Consider the following 21,627-nt stretch of genomic DNA (forward strand, 5'->3'; position numbering starts at 1 on the left):
CTATCTATGTTTACTCGAAACGACAATCTCTGGCCAAACTATAAAACCTTTTTTGAACCAATGCGTTTTTATTTTCAATATTATGACATTCTTTCAATGCGAAACAAAAGGGCATCACGACGTTAATAAATACAAAAATCTATGGCTGCGATTGTCGAATTGTGTTGTTTTTAATGAAATAAAACTAAAATAAAACGTAAAAAAAATTGAAAAACTAATGTGTACATGTGTAAGTATTAATAATATCGTTTCTATAGAGGTAAGGCACAGCATAATGTTGTTTCGTTCGAATAGGGTACCACCCTAACTGAGGAAATACCTTACAAACTAGAGTATACCTACTTTATTCTCTAGTATAAGATGTAGTAGGTAAGTGTGTACCTACTATGTGTAGTATTATCTATCTATTGTTTTCCTGTTGACGATAATGCTGCCGGATTATATTACATATTTTTGCGGCCTTCGTTGTGTAATATATTATTGCAGGTGACTGTACCTAAATCCTATGGTACCTGTTTGGCTTTGTAATACCTACTTTAAAAAATTCATTCCAGTAAAAAATATAACTTATCGACGTACCGTCATTCCGGAAATTAGTACCTACTGGTTCAATTTTCGAAAACTAAGTAGAAATGCCTCAAGACACTAAAACGCATCAAGACACTAAAATGCCTCAAGACACTAAAATGCATGACAGTCCTAAAGAAAATAAAAAGTGAGTATTCCGTACCGGTTGAATCCATTGTGCAAGCGGCTTTATAAGGGTCGGTTGCACCAAACTGTTCGTATCGTTATAGAGTTCGCTAAATTTTTATGTTCTTATGGAAAGTTTCATAGTAAGGCGCCGGGGCGCGCCGACTGACGTTGATCAGTCTGTCAAATGTGGTTGGTGCAACTGACCCTAAATCTGACTGACAAATTGGTTTGACCAACTTTCAATGCGAAAGTGTGTCTATTACCACTTCACGCTTAAACCGCTGAACCTATTTGGACAAATTTTGGTATGGGGATAATTTGGACCCCGAGAAAGTTTTAGGTTTCAAGTGCAATTTTTATTTTACGATAAGCAATTAAAATTTGGGTATAAATGGTATTTTCTGATATTTGACTCCCCATTCCATAAATAACGATACTTTTGCCTAAATTGTTAGTTGAAAGTACCATAAAAAATACTATAAAAATGTATACTTAGTAAAACCACAGGTAAAACACATGCATTTTACTTTCCTCGTATTCGAAATGAAAAGTAGAGTGTTTAACTCGGGTGAAAGGCATCATTTCAGCCTCGGACTATTGGCGTTCTCACTGCGTTCGAGCGCCAAACTACCTCGGCAGAAATGAGTGCCTTTCATCCCTTGGTTAACAATCTATTGTTTTTCAGTGCCGGAGATGCCCCCTCGCCGGACCTGGCCATGCCAGGGCGCTCCAAGGAGGATGTTGAGATGGTCAAGCAGCTGATGTTACCGTCACCGCCGCCGGCACCGCCGAAATCCCCGTCACGGCTCCTGTATGAGTAAGCACGATCTCTCTCTCTCTTTAGCCCTTTTCTACCCTTCGCCGAAGCACACCTCGGACACTGGCGATCAAATGTATGAAACAAACGCGTTAATTCCTACGCACACAGTCTAAGCTCGTGTAGGTGAACGCGTACCATGCTTGTGTGAGTGAGATAAGACGTGCAAGGGTTCCCGCCATTTTGTTGTCAAGTTCGATGACCTCAACGACTCGAAACTCATTGCGCGAATTAGGAAGAAATAAGAATCGTATTATTCGTATTATACTGTGGCCGAAGGGAAGAGTTTCGCACCCCTGCCGACAGCTGACGGGGGGCTCCGACATGGCTAAAATTATCGGAAGCGCCTTTCCGATATCGGATGTCGGAAGGCACTTAGGGGTCGCCCAGAAATCATGTGATCATATTTGGCCTATTTTTGACCCCTCCTCCGTTAAGATATTTTTTATTTTTATAAAATCAGATTTATAATCATCGCTTTAGAAAGGGTTTTTAACAACAAAACATATACTGTACGAGGCACCACTCTACTTTTTATTCCAGAATCTTCTGAAATGTTGTAGAATGATCTCGAATGCTCTTGACTGTTCTAGAAATGTCTAGTCTAGAGGGTAAAATTATCTTGAAAAGCACGCCTTTCAGGTAAAAGCGGGAATCTTCTTCATGGAAAGACAAAAAAGGCTTCAAATACTCCACAATATTCTAGAACAGTCCACAACATTTGAGTGTGTTCTGAAACGTTCCACAATGATCTGGTATCCTGGATTCTAGGCTATATCCGAATATTCGACATCATTCCAGAATATTCCGGAATGTTCTTGAACATTCGAACCTCACGACGTTACCACAATGGTAGCTATGATCCTACAAAAAACCTTCGAATACATATTTAATTACACAAACGGGTCTACCGCGATATAATTTCATTGTTTTTACCTTTAATTCCGACGTTTCAGCTGAGTTGCACCAGCTGTGGTCACGGAAAGATGTGGTGTGGTGTGGTCTTTCCGTGACCACAGCTGGTGCAACTCAGCTGAAACGTCGGAATTAAAGGTAAAAACAATGAAATTATATCGCGGTAGACCCGTTTGTGTAATTAAATATGTGTACAAAACGCGAGAGTTTAAAGTGTTATAACCTTCGAATAGTCCAGAATATTCTACAACATTCGAAAGTGTTCTGGAATATTTCACAATGATCTGGAATGTTCTCAAATATTCGACAACATTCCAGAATGTTCTGAAATCAGAATGAATGTTGTGGAATTCCACAGCATTTGCTGTGGAATGCTCTCGAATACTCTTGAATGTTCTGGACTGTTCTAGAAATGTCTAGGCTCCGAGACGGCTTCGAATGTTCCAGAATATTCCACAACATTCGAAAGTGTTCTGGAATGTTCACATTTATCTAGAATGTTCTGAAATGCAGTGGAGTGCTCTCGAATACTCTCGAATGGTCTGGAATGTTCTAGAAATGTCTAGCCTCCGATACCCGAGACGGCTTCGAATATTCCTGAATATTCCACAACATCTGAAAATGTTCTGGAATGTTCCACAATGATCTAGAATATTCTCGAATATTCGACAACATTCCAGAATACTGTGGAATGCTCTCGAATATTCTCGAATGGTCTGGAATGTTCTAGAAACGTCTTCCCTCTGAGACAGCTGCGAATGTTCCAGAATATTCCACAACATTAGAAAGTGTTCTGGAATGTTCACATTGATCTAGAATGTTTTCGAATTATCGCCAACATTCCAGAATGTTCTGATATGCTGTGGAATGCTCTCGAATACTCTCAAATGGTCTGGACTGTTCCAGAAATGTCTAGCCTCCGAGATGGCATCGAATGTTCCAGAATATTCCACAATATTCGAAAGTGTTCTGGAATGTTCACAATGATCTAGAATGTTCTCGAATATTCGACAACATTCCAAATATGCTGTGGAAAGCTCTCGAATACTCTCGAATGTTCTAGAAATATCTAACCTCCGAACCCGAGACATTTCACCAGGTACAAACTTTGTAGGTATATATTTCACGATCTATTCTGAACTTTCCTTTTTTTAGTTAAGGTTCAAAATTCAAAACAAAAACAACTGCTTCTGGGTCTCAGAGAGCGAAACTTTCAGCCCTTATTTATCTTCAAAAGCACACCCTTCAGGTAGACACGGAAAACTTCTTCATGGACGGGAGATAGAGGGCTACCACCCCATATAGGTTTCTTGATCGTATCGGGACTCATTTCTGAGTTTTAGAGGCACGCACATTGTACACTTTCTTTTATTATATATATTGATTATAGTTTTCATTCGTTCTTTTATTTTTAGTAATTAACATAGTTTTTAAGTTTATACCTACTAATAACGCTATGGATCAATTATCTGAAATAAACGATTTTTATTTTATTTATTTATATTTAAAGTTCACAATACATTGGATGAAAATATATACATAACCAGTCGTTTAGTCCTATGGACTTCGAGTTATAGCCGCGGGACAGCAAAAAATGCCTATTTGAAAATTGACCCTTACACGTGATATCTGCTCTGACCCCTCTTCCCCATCGTGATCATTCGTGATATTTTTCTTACCCCCACCCTCCCTCTAAGTCTAAACGATCACATGATTTCTGGACGACCCCTTATGAGAAAAACAGCTGCATGAGAGTGCCATACGGCGCCAAGGCCGCCTTTTATGCGTTTATAGCTCGTTTTTAGAAATAATGACTAAATAATATTACTTCCATCCGATATCCGATCGGTTAATCTGAAAACGCTCTTACATTGCTATTTATAAGTGTTATTTGTAGGTATTTATGTGTTGTCTAGATAAATTATTTCCATTCTATTCAAGTCTAAGTATTTCTATCATACTTCCTAAGTAATGTTTCGGTATCTATAATCTGTATCATTAGGTATTTAAATAAAAGTAAAAAAAACCTACCCTCAAATGGCTCTTTAAGCCAGTTGAGGGTAGATGAAAACACTACATGAGCAAATAATGTAGGTTACAGTCAGGTACGCAGTTCAGTGACAGATCCAGGTGGTTTTGTATTTGGCATAGTCTAATAAAACATGGTCTTCCATTCCCAGAGTGACACGGGGCTACGTCACAACAACATGGCCGCTATATATTGACGACCGGTCTGGCCTAGTGGGTAGTGACCCTGCCTATGAAGTCGATGGTCCCGGGTTCGAATCCTGGTAAGGGCATTTATTTGTATGATGATGCAGATATTTGTTCCTGAGTCATGGTTGTTTTCTATGTATTTAAGTATTTATATATTATATATATCGTTGTCTGAGTACCCACAACACAAGCTTTCTTGAGCTTACCGTGGGGCTTAGTCAATTTGCGTAAAAATGTCCTATAATATTTATTATTTATTATTTATTATATAGCGCTATCGCATATTATCATATAGCGCTGTCGCATGATGACGTAAGCCCGTGTCAGTTAGGTGACCTAGAAAAGACGGGAATGGAGTACCAGGCGGAGTATATTATTATACCATGGTATTTGGTTAACCAATAAATGTTATAACTACCAGAAAATTTACAAATTGTTTACTTTTATCAAAGAGAATAGATAGAGGGGTCCTGTCATAGTAAATTTTGTAGTCACAGTAAATTTACTGCCATCTATCGACACACGACTAAAACTCAAAATGAAAACGTATAAAATTACCAAAAAAAATATTTATATGGATAAATGATTTTATTATTTTTATATCATTTTGACCCATGTTCATTCACTGATCTATGCGTTAAAATTGTTAAATATGAAACGGTATTGTCACGCCATCTAGCCGAGCATAGGCCAAAGGTGTGTGCGCCATCTATCCGAGAATGACTTTTTCTTGATTTCCGAGGCACGATTTTTCCTTAGACTTTATTCATCTTATACGAAGTTACATATGTCTTTGCCTTTATTTAAATACCTAAAGATAGAGACTATAAGAGAACACACATCGGCTCACCATGCAAGTCGGTGTGAAAACCGTGTGATCGGTGTATTATATTTTATTGGTTTTGATGCATAGAAGGTAGGATTGTATAGAAGTGGTATACGCGTGCCTCCGTGAGGGACAAAACATACGCAAATGCGACACTGTGATTGGTCGAATTCATTTGTTGCCCACCATTCTCCATATTATTAAAAAGGTGGGGAACAAACAAAAAGTGAGACTGTGACAAGGACAAGCAATAATACCGCTTTCTCTACTACTCCTACTGAAAGTTCCATAAGTGCATCTCGTTCGGTCGTTTGGCCCCTCCCCCGTTTCATCTCTATATTATTGTACCTCTATGTTTTGATGACAGAGCACAAATGCGGCGCTCCGAAGAGAGAAAGGCACGTTTCAAGACACGGTGGCCCGACATAAAGAGGCCTCCGCTAGTCTGCAAGCCGTGGAAGCCGCCGGGGCCTCCAACACGAGAGCCACCACTGGTTAGTACAAACAGCAACGCTTTTAACCGCCAAGAATTTTTCATCGAGCGTCCTCAACCTCATGTCGCCGGCGGTAGGTACGAAGTTACACGAAGTTTTGTCTTATTCATCAGACCGCGGCGAAATGAGCCCGATTTTGTATGTCTACGGCGGTTAAAAGGTTAAAGGCGTGTCCAGACGGGAACAATTTTTCGCCAATCTGATTAAATTGACCGATCAAATCAGGCTGTGCGGACGCAAACGCCAATTAGGCTCGCTGAAGTTGACCGATATTACCGATAAAATGGGGTGCGGACGCAAGAATACCAATTTGTGACGCTAGTATTCGCGTTTGGGGGCATTTATAGGGTTCCGTACCTCCCTTATAGGATCACTCGTGCGTCTATCAGTCTGTCTGTCAGAGCCCATTTTCTCCAAAAGGACCAATTAAGTTGAAAGATGTAAATTTTTGACCCAATGACGGACATCTTACGTAAACAAATGAATTTTAAACATGGAGGCCACTTTTGGGGGGCCTACATATCAAATGAAAGAGCTCATTTTGAGAATCTCAAACATATTATTTTTGTAATTTTATTTTAATTTAAAGCGCTCAAATATCACCATAAACTTAAAATTGGTGACATTGGCCAAATTGGCGTTTGTGTCCGCACCACCCGATTTATTCGGACAATTTAATCAGATTGGCGAAAAATGGTTCTCGCCTGGACAGGCCTTAACTGTTCATCGGTGGACCTTAAGCCTTTTGTAATAAAGTTTACTGATGGACAAACACAGTGTGGGTGATGATGATGATGATGATATGTACTTATAGTATGAATTATCTCAGGTGATTTTTTCGGGCTCGGACCCTAATCTGTTAAACAAAAGGTATTGTTTCCTTTATGCAGTGGTTACACTATTTACTGCTAATAGCCCCGACATAAGTAACGGGAACAAGCCTGTTTAAAAAGCAAACTTACCATTCTATTTATATGGTTCAAATTCATAAAACAGCCCATAACGGAGATAACACGTTTTGTTATCTCCAAAAACAAGACCACCGTGATTGTTCTCTGAACGAGCTGTCCCATGAATTTGAACCTTAATACTATCACGATAGTTGCTTTTTAAACGAAATGGTTGCTTTGGCACGTGCTGTAGAGCGCTCTTAAAAGAAACAAAGGCTTTTGTTTAACGGATTAGCACCCGAACCCGAAAAATTCATCTGAGATAATTTATACTAACATTAGTTTAAGTTTTCAGTGGCGAGCATTGATAAATATAGGTATTGATCATAGAAGGCAGGATCGTATAGAAGTGGTATACGCGTGCCTCCGTGAGGGACAAAACATACGCAAATGCGACACTGTGATTGGTCGAAATCATTTGTTGCCCTCATAATCCATACTAAAAAAACGGTGGGGAACAAACAAAATGTGAGACTGTGACAAGGACAAACAATAATAGCTCTTTCGCTGCTACTCCTACTGAAAGATACATAAGACTATCCTGTTCGGTCACTTCTCCCCACCCTCATGCCAGATTCAGTTTTAATACTGGATTCATGGTATTGATGCATCAAGGCGGTTTGTTTCGATGACGACGAAATTTCGAAACGCGAAATTCGAAATTTCGTTATCTGCCTCTCTATCAATCAAATAGACTATTACTAGAGTAGCAATTAATTTAAGCTTATGTAACCCATTCTCAACATACCTACATTAATACATTTCATTTCATTTCATTTCATTTAGGCAAGTGAAAGGGGGAGGCCTATGTTCAGCAGTGGACGTCTTATGGCTGAGATGATGATGATGAGGCAAGTGATAAAGAGGCAGAAACCGAACTTTCGATTTTCGTGTTTCGCGGTAGGCCCTGTGATTGGGCTAGTGACGCCCTCTATACGCAGAGTTTTACGGTATCGTCTTGGGTCGTCCCATTCGTTTATCGTCAAGTTCTTAAATTAGTCCTATTCTGCTTTCGTCACTCATTCTACATTCGTCACAATCGTCGGTGGCTTTCGATGTAGAATAAGTGATGAAAGCAGAATAGGACTAATTGACCGAAGCGAAGCGAAGGTCTACGTTTTGACTCGGGCATTTTGCTTTCGTATGTCCGGATGTTCTCCTCTACAGGTCGCAATTCTTAACCGATTCTCGTGAAATTTTGTGACCGAATTTTATGACTAAATAAAATTTTTTTGTCAATCCGGTTTTTGGAAATTTTTAAAAATGGCGGAGTCGTGATACCTGGCGCCTAAACTAGTGGCTCTGTGAGCTGTAGACCTCGCGAGCAGAGCTTGAAATAACATGGTGCTAAGAGCTTTAAATACACCGTGTTTTTTTTGATTTCCGTTAATTTCAAGGGTGCATTCCTGAGCTTAAATCAAGTAACTTTCTCAAAGACACCGATGTTCTAATTAAGTCCATTTCGGAGATAATCCATAATTTATTTTTTTACTATAAGGCCTCTACAAGCGTGTACACTTGCCTTAGGGCCGGCTTACATATTGATTAGTGTTTAGAATGAGTTCATACATTTGCTACTAAACTTAAGTACAATCTCGGTCGATTGATGTACGAAATGACATTGATATGTCACAGATTTCAATTGTTTGGTTGAGTTAAATGTAATGCCCGTGTTACAACAACGCTATATGCTACATTTAATTACTTTTTAAACAAAAAAAAAAACAAAAAAGGAAACAAAAAAAATTTTTTTTTTTTAAATTAACTATGCCATTTAGTTCTTATAAACGTACTTAACTATACCCCGAAGTTAACGGAATTCAATAAAAACACGGTGTATAGTAAATTAAAGAAAAACAATACGAAATTTATGTGTAAAAAAATACAAAAAGTTATAATATCCCAGCATACAATTACTGGGGATCGAACCCAGACCCTCTGTGCAAACAGAAAAAGCGAACGTTTACAAACGTGAGCCAAATAGTTCTTAGATGGGTTGACGAAATTTAGCTACTCCTTCTCAAATTAAAATTAGTTAAAATTAAATATCTAAATACCGCCTAAACCAGCGATAATTTTTTTCTGCATTTTTTGCTATTAACTCTGTAAACATGTTTCAAAAAGAAAAAAGTCTTATGATATCGATACGACTATTTGTTTAGGCGCCAGGTATCACGACTCCGCCATTTTTAAAAATTTCCAAAAACCGGATTGACAAAAAAAAATTATTTAGTCATAAAATTCGGTCACAAAATTTCACGAGAATCGGTTAAGAATTGCGACCTGTAGAGGAGAACATCCGGACATACGAAAGCAAAATGCCCGAGTCAAAACGTAGACCTTCGCTTCGCTTCGGTCAACAAATAGTCGTATCGATATCATAAGACTTTTTTCTTTTTGAAACATGTTTACAGAGTTAATAGCAAAAAATGCAGAAAAAAATTATCGCTGGTTTAGGCGGTATTTAGATATTTAATTTTAACTAATTTTAATTTGAGAAGGAGTAGCTAAATTTCGTCAACCCATCTAAGAACTATTTGGCTCAGTTTGTAAACGTTCGCTTTTTCTGTTTGCACAGAGGGTCTGGGTTCGATCCCCAGTAATTGTATGCTGGGATATTATAACTTTTTGTATTTTTTTACACATAAATTTCGTATTGTTTTTCTTTAATTTACTATACACCGTGTTTTTATTGAATTCCGTTAACTTCGGGGTATAGTTAAGTACGTTTATAAGAACTAAATGGCATAGTTAATTTTCAAAAAAAAAATTTTTTTTGTTTCCTTTTTTGTTTTTTTTTTTTGTTTAAAAAGTAATTAAATGTAGCATATAGCGTTGTTGTAACACGGGCATTACATTTAACTCAACCAAACAATTGAAATCTGTGACATATCAATGTCATTTCGTACATCAATCGACCGAGATTGTACTTAAGTTTAGTAGCAAATGTATGAACTCATTCTAAACACTAATCAATATGTAAGCCGGCCCTAAGGCAAGTGTACACGCTTGTAGAGGCCTTATAGTAAAAAAATAAATTATGGATTATCTCCGAAATGGACTTAATTAGAACATCGGTGTCTTTGAGAAAGTTACTTGATTTAAGCTCAGGAATGCACCCTTGAAATTAACGGAAATAAAAAAAAACACGGTGTATTTAAAGCTCTTAGCACCATGTTATTTCAAGCTCTGCTCGCGAGGTCTACAGCTCACAGAGCCACTAGTTTAAGAACTTGACGAAAAACGAATGGGACGACCCAAGACGATACCAGTTTTACGTAATATTCCCTACTAGCTTTTACCAGCGACTTCGTCTGCGTGGAATTTGTGACAGCAGCTAAAATAGATATGGCGCCTGGATAATGCTAATAGCAATCATACAATTAGCGCATTGCTTACGTCAAATACTGTATAGGCAATTCCATTAACTCTTTCAATTTCACCCCCCTTTGCACTCTCTTCAGGGATGATTTCCGGCATGAAAACTATCCTATGTCCTTCCCCGGGACTCAATCTATCTCTATACCAAATTTCAACTAAATCGGTTCAGCGGCTTAAGCTTGAAGACGTAACAGACAGACATACACACTTTCGCCTTTATAATATTACTAGCTTTTGCCCGCGACTTCGTCTGCGTGGAATTAGTACCAGCAGCTAGAGTAAGTACAGCGCTTGGGTAAAATCTAATAGCAATTCGAGCATAATATGCTTAATTGTTTACACCAATTAACAGGCACTTCATTAATTTTCTCATTTCCACCGCCCTTTTCACCAAATTTCAACTAAATCGGTTCAGCGGCTTAAGCGTGAAGACGTAACAGACAGACAGGCACACTTTCGCCTTTATAATATTAGTATGGAATATGGATTGTTGCAGAAACTCGAGCTGCCCGCGCTGAAGCTGCGACGCTGGGTGCCGCCGTACCGGCGCGGGCGCCGCCGCCGCCCGCGCCTGCTGCGAATCCCGCCCGATGAAATCAATAAGGAATTGTATGAGTACGCCAAACTTAAGAAGGTACTTACTTACCTCTATCATTTTACTTCTCATCATCATCTTATCTCTTCAGCGATAAAACCGCCTGTAGGGGATATTACTGCAATGTTCTGCCGCCAGAGTGCAGCACTAAACATAGAGTAACTTATACATACTAGGCCTTAAACAGTTTTTATACAAGTTTTCACAGACAATAAAATCGTGTGATGTGTCAATGTGGTTTGTTTACTGTATGTGCCACAAAGGTGCCACCTACGCAGAGCTTTGCCTAATATTCCCTACTGTTTTCTGTAAGCTGTATTTTTTACCATAGAGTACTAAGTAAGGAAAGAGTGGTAACTCCATACATCAGTTTTCTTACCAAAACGCGCGTTATTTCGTAGCCTATAGAGGAACGTAGTACCTACCTATTCAACAGAAAGACTTAGGCCCACTTGCACCATCCCACTAACCCGGGGTAAACCTGGAGTTACCATGGTTACCAGTACAATTTGACACTGAGTTAACGGTTTAACCGCATAACCCCGGGTTAGTGGAATAGTGCAAAGTGGGCCTTAGAATCAGAATCATCGCATTTATTCATGATAAACTATAACATACACAAGTATAGAACAACAAAAAAATTTAAACATTAAAAAAATAGTTAGTTTACCACGAAATGGTCCCGCCTCAGCAAAATACCCCAAAAGTCAGCGCTGATCTTCCGGCGAGACCATTTGGGGGTCACAAACGCAGCTGTACCACACGGCCGCATCATAAAACTGAACGCGACTTTGCCCCTTGCCCCATTCGCTACCCGGTTAAACCGGGAGTTACCATGGTTACCAGTACAATTTGACACTGGGTTAACAGTTTAACCGGTTAACCCCGGGTTAGTGGGATGGTGCAAGTGGTGCTTAGTGTTACAATCCGTTAATATCTGTTTCTGAGTTTGTAAGCGTCTTGTGTGTCCCAGATTTGGCACAACTTTAGCCAAGTGGACCGAAATAAGATGATGCTACGTGGCAAGTTAGCCTGCAACTCCAGGAGGTACCGATGCGGCGTCGGAAGTGGTGAGTTTCATGACGTACCTACATTTATTGTAAAGATACTTACTTACTCCTCTGGCGCAGCGACCCAAAAATATGTCTTGGCCTCCAACACGAGCAGTCGCCACTGATCCCGGTCCTGTGCCGTTTCTCGTCAGTCTTCAACCTGGAGCTCGCGCAGATCAGCGTCCACCACATCCGCCCATCGATACCTAGTTCGATCGACCGGCTACAAAGGCTACTAACGGGCCAATTCGAATTTTAGTTATTAGATCTGATTCCGATACGATACTTATCTAATAACTATAACTCGAATTAGCCCGTAAGTATAACCAAACACGATGACCGAACGCATTGAAAATTAAAATGTTGTCGTTTCTCTTTGACTCCTCGCTTGATTGATAAAGTGATCGTAGCCCCGATGACCCCGATGTGCCGATAGTAGTGGTAACAGACTATCGCACCGCACCAAGGTCATTGTGCGACGCACCCATAACTAAGAGCGAGAAAGCGATATCTCTTTCTCGATCTTACTTATCGGTGCGTCGCACAATGACCTTGGTGCGGTGCGATAGTGTGTTACGGTCTTTATTTCTCATTTTAATATGGGATGGGTAATGGGTAATATTAAAAACTTCCTTTATTAGTTAAGTTTTTAATTTAAGTGGTATCCAAACGGGACTGATCAAATCGGTCGATTTGATTAGAAATGAAATTGGCGTCAATCTCCAATTTTAGATTTATGGTCATATTAGAGCCCGCTAAATTGAAAAAATGCCCCAGAACGAAAATACTGGCCTCAGAAATTGGTATTCTTGCGTCCGCACCTCATTTTATCGGTAATATCGGTCATTATCGGCGATTGAAGTCGGCGAGCCAAATTGGCGCTTGCGTCCGCACGTCCTGATTCGATCGGACAATTTAATCAGATTGGCGAAAAATTTACTAGTCTGGATACGCCTGTAAAATCATATTTATTCCTACAGGTACCCAAACAGCGTGCATAGCGTTCATAGCGCGCGCCCTACTGAACGATAAGGCAGCTTCAGAACTCACTCGACGAGATGTGGATGAAGTTATCGATACGGGGGACAAGTTCTACCACCAGTGCATGTTGGCGTTGAAGTGCTACAAGGGTAAGTGTAGTGTAACAACTTAAATTGGGTTTTAAGGATAAAAATTATGTATATGACAATACACAATCAACTGAAACGTTAGATCTAGGGAGACTGATATACAGTCAAATCAACATAGCGTGCATAGCGTACATAGCGTGCAAAGCGTTCGTAGCGCGCGCCTTACTGAACGATAAGGCAGCATCAGAACTTAATCGAAGGGACGTGGATGAGGTTATCGATACGGGGGACAAGTTCTACCACTAGTGCATGTTGGCGTTGAAGTGCTACAAGGGTGAGTAGAGTGTAACAACTTAAAATAAACAGGAGGGGCTTAAAACAGAGATATGCAGGTTACGACAATATACAATCAACTGAAACGTTAGATCTAGGGAGACCGACATACACTCAAATCAACATAGCGTGCATAGCGTTCGTGGCTCGCACCCTACTGAACGATAAGGCAGCTTCAGAACTTACTCGAAGGGACGTGGATGAGGTTATCGATACGGGGGATAAGTTCTACCATCAGTCCATGTTGGTGTTGAAGTGCTACATCAAGGGTAAGTGAAATGTAACAACTTAAATTGGGTTTTAAGGATAAAAATATGTAGCCTATGACAATACACAATCAACTGAAACGTTAGATCTAGGGAGACCGACATACAGTCAAATTAACATTGCGTGCATAGCGTTCATAGCATATAGCATTCATAGTGCATAGCGTTCATAACGCGCGCCGGCGGCGCGCCTTACTGAACGATAAGGCAGCTTCAGAACTTACTCGAAGGGACGTGGATGAGGTTATCGATACTGGGGACAAGTTCTACCAACAGTGCATGCTGGCCTTGAAGTGCTATAAAGGTAAGATTGACGACAGGAACGCAGCTATACGTTTAGGGCTACCAGACGTCAGGATTTTTTACTATTTGTCAGGAATGCGACCATGGTCCAGTTCAGGGCTATAACCGCGAAAATCGAAGTTCGCTAAATGCGGCCATCTTTCTCTGTCACTCTAATTACGCCTTCATAGGAGTAAAAGACAAAAATCCCCGCATTTTGCGAATTTCGGTTCGTAGGCCCTCAGGTATATAAACTTCCAAGGACATCTATGATGCAGTGTAATCCTCCTAAACTTTGATGGAGTTTGCACCGACTTGAATTCTCATGGAAACGTCAGGCGTGGCTCACTCCGCGATTTCGTCACCTCGCTACAAGTACATACGGCCCACATCAATTTTGGTGTCTAGCATTATTTAGTAGTTGCCGCGCACCGCTACGGGACGGATGCCTGCTCGCACTTGCGCCACCTTGCGGTCATATCTGTCGTAAAAGACGCGTTTTGTTATTAGAGCGCGAATCTTCTGTAAGTACCTAGTAGGTATTTATTCTGTGAAAATGTCCGAATTTTGTAAACGTTTTTCTAAAACCTATTTTAGGCAGGCGTCAGTTGGAGTTGAAGCAACTCCTCACCTCTTTCTACTTCAAGGACCACAAATACACCGTTAAGGTCCAGGAGAAGGACCGAGGAGTTCTGGCCAAGCATCCGGACAACATACATTCAGCGCCTGATCTTATGGGGTTAGTTTTACTTACTTACTTACTCCGCTGGCTCAGCGACCCGAAGTGAAGTGGATCTTGGCCTCCGACACTAGATTTCGCCATTCGTTCCTATCCTGCACGATCTGACGCCATTCAGCCGCTTGTATGCCACACAGGTCTTTCTGGACCTCATCGATCCATCGGTACCTAGGCCTTCCTTTTGTCATACATAAAGTTAGATTTTTTTTAGATGTCCTAATTGTAGGAAGAGCTCTTAAGTAACATTCGGACACACAAATAGGTAGTCAAGATTCAGGAGAAGGACCGAGGAGTCCTGGCCAAAGATCCCGACAATATACATTCAGCGCCTGATCTTGTGGGGTTAGTTTTAGTCATACATAAAGTTAGAATTTTTTAAGATGTCCAAATTTTAGGATGTCCCTAACCTCCTGAGACCCAGAAGCAATTGTTTTGTTTTTGAGTTTGGTACCCTTAGTTACACAATAAAAGTTCAAAACAGATTTTGGAATATGTACAAAAAATTGTACGCAGGGACTTAGGAGGTTAATTTGGCAAAAATCACGGAAGGTCGTGAGTTCAAATTTCCTCGGCGTTCAACAGTATCAATGATTCTGGTTAAGACAAAAATACAAAAAGAGGGTATAAGATTGTGTACAGTATTTTGGACACCGCCAAATTAAGGGTAACATTCGGACACACAAATAGGTAGACAAAATTCAGGAGAAGGACAGAGGTATACTCGTCAAGCATCCGGACTATGTACAGTCAGGGCCTGAGTCATGGGGTAATAGAGCTCACGAAATTATTATTAACCTTTTAACCGCCAGCAATTTTTGATCGAGCGTGCTCGTGTCGCCACCGACAGTAATTGTACAACGCAGAGTAAGGTTGGCATAGTTACGGGAGTTATAAATGTGCTGTAAAAACCAAATCAGATCTTTGTCTCATTTATCAGACTGTGGCGAAATGAGCTGGATATGTAATGTCTTATATATCAGACTCTGGCGGTTAAAGGGTTAATAAGTGTGATACATAAAATTTATACTTGTATCTGTCGCAGAAATCTTGATCATTGACCATGGCGTCACTGTGTGCCTAAGCAATGTTTAATAAGTTTTTGCCAAAAATTTCATTTTTGAGTCAAGTTTTTATCGCTGTCTGTACTTTTCTTTCCACAGGCAACCGCAGCGAGACAATTTTAAAAACCTCACACACAATTAGTTTGCGTTGTTTTATCACAAAGTTCCCATGGCCACCTCCTGTCCCCATCATCAGATCAGCTTTATGTCATGATAATGCAGTACGCTCCTAGCCCTCTTACGAACAACACGTGTACAGTTCCCGACAGCAAAGTCAGTGGTCGTCAAACTTTGAGAATAAAAATTAGTTATCATGTTTTGTGCTCGGTGCAATAGTGAGGTGAATGACTGTGCCCAATGCACAACGTGCAATAAATTAATTGGATTTTGTTGTGCCGGAGTAACCGAAGTCGGTTACCGTAAACTAGGTGCGCGTAGAACTCAGTGGAAATGTCCAGATTGTCGAGTTTTAGAGCAGTCATCGCCGCTCAAAAGTACAGAGGCCGCTTCACTCGATGCCATCATGCTGGAAATAAAATCCATTCAGCGCCAGCTTGAGGGCATGCCGGGCCTTGTGCGTGATGTCAAGGATATAAAGAAGGAAATCGACGAACTTAGAAAAACCTGCGATTTCAACAGCGCATCGCTAGACGATCATAAACAGCGGTTGGACAAAGCTGAGAGCAAGTTTTCGGAATTGACGGGTATTAAAAGCGATATTCAGTCTATAAACAAAGAACTGGATACCCTCAAGAGCGAAAATATAAATAAGGACCAGTGGCAGCGTCTTAACAACGTTGAGATAAAAGGTGTACCCTTAAAGCAAAACGAAGATTTATTCAATATCCTCGATCAGATATCAATAGCGATTGGCTACCCAGTCCAGAAAACAAGCATTAATTACATTTCGCGGGTGCCAACATACAATAATAAGGAGAAACTGATCATTGTAGGATTTATCAACCGCTACATAAAAGAGGATTTCGTCGCTTCTGCTCGTGCAAAAAAGAAACTTATTGCTAGCGAAATCGGCTTTGTTGGGAACGCGCAGAATATCTTCCTAAATGACCATCTAACCCCGGACTATAAAAAGTTGCTTACCACTGCAAAGACGTCACTTAAGCCGAAAGGTTTTATGTATATATGGGTGAAGTACGGAAAAATACACGTGCGGAAGGACGATGCGTCAAAAATATTCGTTATTAATAATCAGGCAGATTTAAACAAACTGTTGTAGTGTGTAGTTATTATAGATTAGTACTACAGTATTCAAAATCACATATTTTTTATGAGGTTTATTTTCCTATAGATTATTATAAAACTTTGAGAACCGTACGCTCTGTGGAATGCTGTTTGTTATCGCCGCCTATTGCCCGGCCTGTCGCCTGCGCTTGTTATTGTTACCAAAATGCATGTGATGATTATCTTATGCAAAATACGATTGTCTCGCTCTTGCTCATAGCCAATTATTGCACTTACGCGTCTTATTGTTATTGCTTGCCTTGTCGCACTTATGGAACAGTTTCTATGCTTGGTTGGGATTATACATTTTTATACGTAAATAATTGTTTCTTATTATTAAGTACCTTGTATAAAAACGACGATAATTATACATTTAACACTATTGGGACGAAATCTGCCTCGTATTTCTATCGATTATGTAATTGCTATTGTGTTTTATCTTTAGCCTCTTATAATGTCTAGTAACTATAACGGAATACTCTCTGTTTATTATCAGAATGTTAGGGGTCTTCGATCCAAAACTATAGATTTCTATCGCAATATTCTATTTGCCTCCTATGATGTAATATTTTTAACAGAGACATGGCTTGTGGACGGTATCGTGGATTCGGAACTTTTTGATAGCAGGTATGTAGTTTGGCGGCGTGACCGCGACCTGGCGCTTACGGGCCAGAGTCGAGGTGGCGGTGTTATTATTGCTACGCGGAAAGAATTGGCCGTCAATCCGCAGCCTACCTACCATTCTTCGGCGGAAGACTTATGGCTCACTTTGTTGGTTAATAATGGAACGGTTAAGCTACATTTATGTGTTGTTTACTTATGCAAGCAAGGGCAGGGTTACTCTTTTTCTTGTCAACTCTCTAATTTTCTTGATAAACTAGGAGAAGTAATAATTAATAATCCTGACGATAAATTCCTAATTATCGGTGATTTTAATCTAAGTAACATTGTGTGGACGTCAAGTAACCGACATTTATTACCATCTAATTATACTTCCATGGATGAGTGTAATTTGATCGATGAGCTAAGTTATCTTGACTTGTACCAGTATAATGGAGTGTCTAACGTATATGGTAAGATATTGGATCTTGTGTTGTGCAATGACGTAGTGACTGTGTGTGAGTGCCTAAACCCGCTTGTACCCATAGACCCGTATCACAAGGCATTAAACATTAATGTAACATTTGTCTCTTGTACATCTCTAAAATCCGCACCGGTCATGAAATACTTTTACAACAAAGCCAATTATGACTTAATTAATTTCGAACTTTTACAGATTGACTGGGATGTTGAGTTCTTTGGCCGTACTTTTGATCATTGTATTGATTATTTTTATTCTAAATTTGAAGAATTAAGAGATAAGTATGTCCCTCACAAGTTTATTTCCAAATGCTCATACCCAGTTTGGTACTCATCCTCGCTAAAGAAAGCCATCAAAGAAAAACACAAGTATCATCGTAGGTTTAAGTTGTATGGTAATAGGTGTGATTTGCTCTCCTTCGAGTATCAGAGGGAAAGAGTCAGGCGTATGGAAAAACGTTGTTTCTTAAATTATATTGAAACGATTGAAAATAATATAAGTAAAAATCCAAAATTATTTTGGTCCTTTATAAAATCTCGTTCAAAGTCCTTTGGGATACCTAGTACTATGTGTTACAGTGGTGTTACTGTGAATTCAGGGAATGATATTTGTAATGCGTTTTCTGATTATTTTAAAACAAGTTTCCTAGACCCTGCCGCAAGCGATCCACGCGGTTGTAACAACACTCTTAACTATACCGACTCGGCTATTGATATAGCCAGCATCTGTGTTGATAGTGACTTGGTTACCAAACTCTTGCTAAGCCTCGATCCTAATAAATCAGCTGGCCCCGATCAGGTGCCAGCCTTGTTTTACATAAACTGTGCCAAAGCGTTAACCAAACCCATTTCACTACTGTTCCGTCGGTCATTCGTGGAATGTACCGTTCCTGCGATTTGGAAATCAGCTTTTATAACTCCAGTTTTAAAAAAAGGTTCAAAAACGGATGTGTCTAATTACAGGCCGATTTCTAAATTGTGTATTTTGGCCAAGGTTTTAGAAAGAATAGTCCACATGCAGATTTCGTCAGCATTAAAAAATTCTATCGGTGATACTCAACATGGCTTCATTCAACGTAGGTCCACAGTGTCTAACCTGGCTTTACTCAATGACTTTATCTCTGAGTCGATGGACAATGGTCATCAGGTGGATGTTATCTATACAGATTACAGTAAAGCTTTCGATCGTATTGATCACGATATCTTAATATCTAAGCTTTATTTGATTGGTATTAGAGGGGATCTTTTAAGATGGTTTAAGTCGTACATAAAAAATCGGTGTCAGTCAGTGGTGATTAATAATTACATGTCGAGCTGGGTATCTATACCAAGTGGAGTCCCCCAAGGGTCTATATTGGGCCCACTTCTATTTAACATTTTTGTGAATGACATAAGTACCTGCTTCCAGTTCTCTAAGTTACTCAGCTTTGCTGACGACATGAAAATTTTTGCTAAAATTACCTCACCGGCTGATGCATATGCACTACAATCTGATTTAAGAAGACTCGATACCTATTGTATCACAAACAAATTAGATTTAAACCCTTCTAAATGTTCCACAGTAACCTTCTCTCGTAAATCAAATAATATATATACCCCATATTCACTTAAAAATAACATTCTTCAGCGAGTAGCAACCATGAGAGATTTGGGTATTATTCATGACTCCAAACTTATTTTTAGTGAGCACATTGATAGTATAGTAGGTAAAGCTTCCAGGTCACTTGGTTTTATAATGCGTAGTTCAGTCTGTTTTACCCGTCCCAAAACTCTTAAAATCTTGTATTGCGCTTACGTGAGAAGCAAACTAGAATACGCATCTCAGATATGGAATCCTCAATATCAAATTTATGTTGATAGGGTTGAGAGATTGCAGTTAAAATTCGTCAAATTTCTCTGTTACAAAATGCGAGTTAATTATAGTTCTACCAACTACCTCAAGCTGTGTAAGAAACATCATTTGATCCCACTTGTTAAGCGCCGTGAAATTGCAGATATAGTTTACTTAGTAAATATTATAAAAGGTAATGTAGATTGTCCAAATTTGCTTAATAAGATCTTTTTTAATGTTCCGTCAAGGAGGCTTAGGCATTTTCGTCCCATTAGTAATAACCAAGCTGCTGCTACTAGGTATAGGAAAAACAGCTTCATATGCAGGGCAGGCATGAGTTTAAATAAAGTTCTTACAAATTGTGATATTGACATATATAGTCATAGCATACCAGTAATAAAAAATAAATTAATTAGATACTTCATGGGTGACAATAATTCTGGCGCAGGTCAGGGCTCGGTACATTATTAAATGTGTACTATCCGTAAAAGGTTTTCTTCTCTTTATTTATTTTTGTAAACATAGATCATATACATATAGATCATCTGTTCTTGTGCTTTGTGAACTTGTATGTGTAACTAAGTTGGGCAAAAACTTTCTATAATTTATTATATTTCTATAAGTGAGAACCTATAATTGGCTCTGTGATTCTATTGTAATTTCTGGATATATATAGCGCTGTTGGTTTTCCATGTACTAAAATAAAATAAATAAAATAAAATAATATTGCATTGTCATCCAATTTACATTTGTATGCAAAATTTCAGCTCAATCGAAAATCGGGAAGTGGGTCAAATTTAGCTTCCAAGAAGACCCGTACAAACATAGTTACATGCATACTTTGCAAGTTAAATAAAAGCTTGTAAAAAGAAGAGATAGATTCTGGTCTTCGACTTCTGTAGAACGTGTGGTGTGAAGCCAAAGGCTTTGTCAAACAACTTTGTCAGTAGAAAAACGCGCGAATTCAAATTTTCTATGGGACATTAACCCTTCCCGCCTACACTTTAAATTTACCACTTTTTTCTACAGACGGGAATGGCTTGACAGACTAGCTTACTGAGTTCTCCGTCACATGTTTCTTTTCCTACAATTCTTACTAATTTCCAGGTTAATGGAAAAGCGCGTCGGCACCAACTACATGTCCATCCTTACCGTCGGCGACCGCAATTTCCTGATCTGGGGACACCCCCCACCCCCTGAATCTGGCTCGCAGGTCAAGACTGTCTGCTACCTCTTCGACCCTCACATGCAGAGCGAGACTGGACAGCCGCATAGATTGTACGTCTCATTCAAAACATGTCTCTCTCACTCTAACTATGTCTATAATGACGGTCAGCGACCGCCATTACCTGATCTGGGGCGTCCCCCACCCCCTGAATCTGGCTCGTAGTCGAAGACTGCTACATCTTCTACCCACGCATGCAGAGCGAAACTGGACAGCCGCATAGATTGTACATCTCATTCTAAACATGTCTCTCTCACTCTTAACTAAATGTCTTTCCTGACGGTCAGCCACCGCAATTTCGTGATCTGGGGACACCCCCCACCCCCTGAATCTGGCTCGCAGGTCAAGACTGTCTGCTACCTCTTCGACCCACACATGCAGAGCGAGACTGGACAGCCGCATAAGCTGTGAGATTTCATTGTTTAATTATCACCAAAGAGAATTTGAAATATAGAGTTACTGTCATGGTAAATTAGGTAGCTACAGTACATTTACTGCCATCTTTCGACAGAAGATTAAAACTTAGAACGCCATTTGACTTTGGTCCTTATTCTT

General features: G+C 39.6%; 1 protein-coding gene across 2 annotated transcripts in view; it reads left to right on the plus strand.

Annotated features, from left to right (window-relative positions):
• Positions 1-97: 97 nt before the first annotated feature.
• LOC134803859 (uncharacterized) overlaps positions 98-21,627 on the plus strand; it is a 105,397-nt gene continuing 83,867 nt past the window's right edge. The window contains exons 1-9 of one of the 2 annotated variants that reach the window (XM_063776684.1): positions 98-229; positions 555-715; positions 1,382-1,513; positions 5,839-5,965; positions 10,793-10,930; positions 11,865-11,961; positions 12,924-13,073; positions 14,492-14,633; positions 20,955-21,125. In XM_063776684.1, coding sequence (XP_063632754.1) covers positions 633-715; positions 1,382-1,513; positions 5,839-5,965; positions 10,793-10,930; positions 11,865-11,961; positions 12,924-13,073; positions 14,492-14,633; positions 20,955-21,125 — 1,040 coding nt within the window. In that variant the 5' untranslated portion in view covers positions 98-229; positions 555-632. Of the gene's footprint in view, positions 230-554; positions 716-1,381; positions 1,514-5,838; positions 5,966-10,792; positions 10,931-11,864; positions 11,962-12,923; positions 13,074-13,216; positions 13,348-14,491; positions 14,634-20,954; positions 21,126-21,627 lie in introns of those variants that run through there. The other variant, XM_063776685.1, reaches the window with a different exon arrangement.

Source organism: Cydia splendana, chromosome 27, assembly GCF_910591565.1.
Source record: "Cydia splendana chromosome 27, ilCydSple1.2, whole genome shotgun sequence".
Lineage (NCBI taxonomy): Eukaryota > Metazoa > Arthropoda > Insecta > Lepidoptera > Tortricidae > Cydia > Cydia splendana.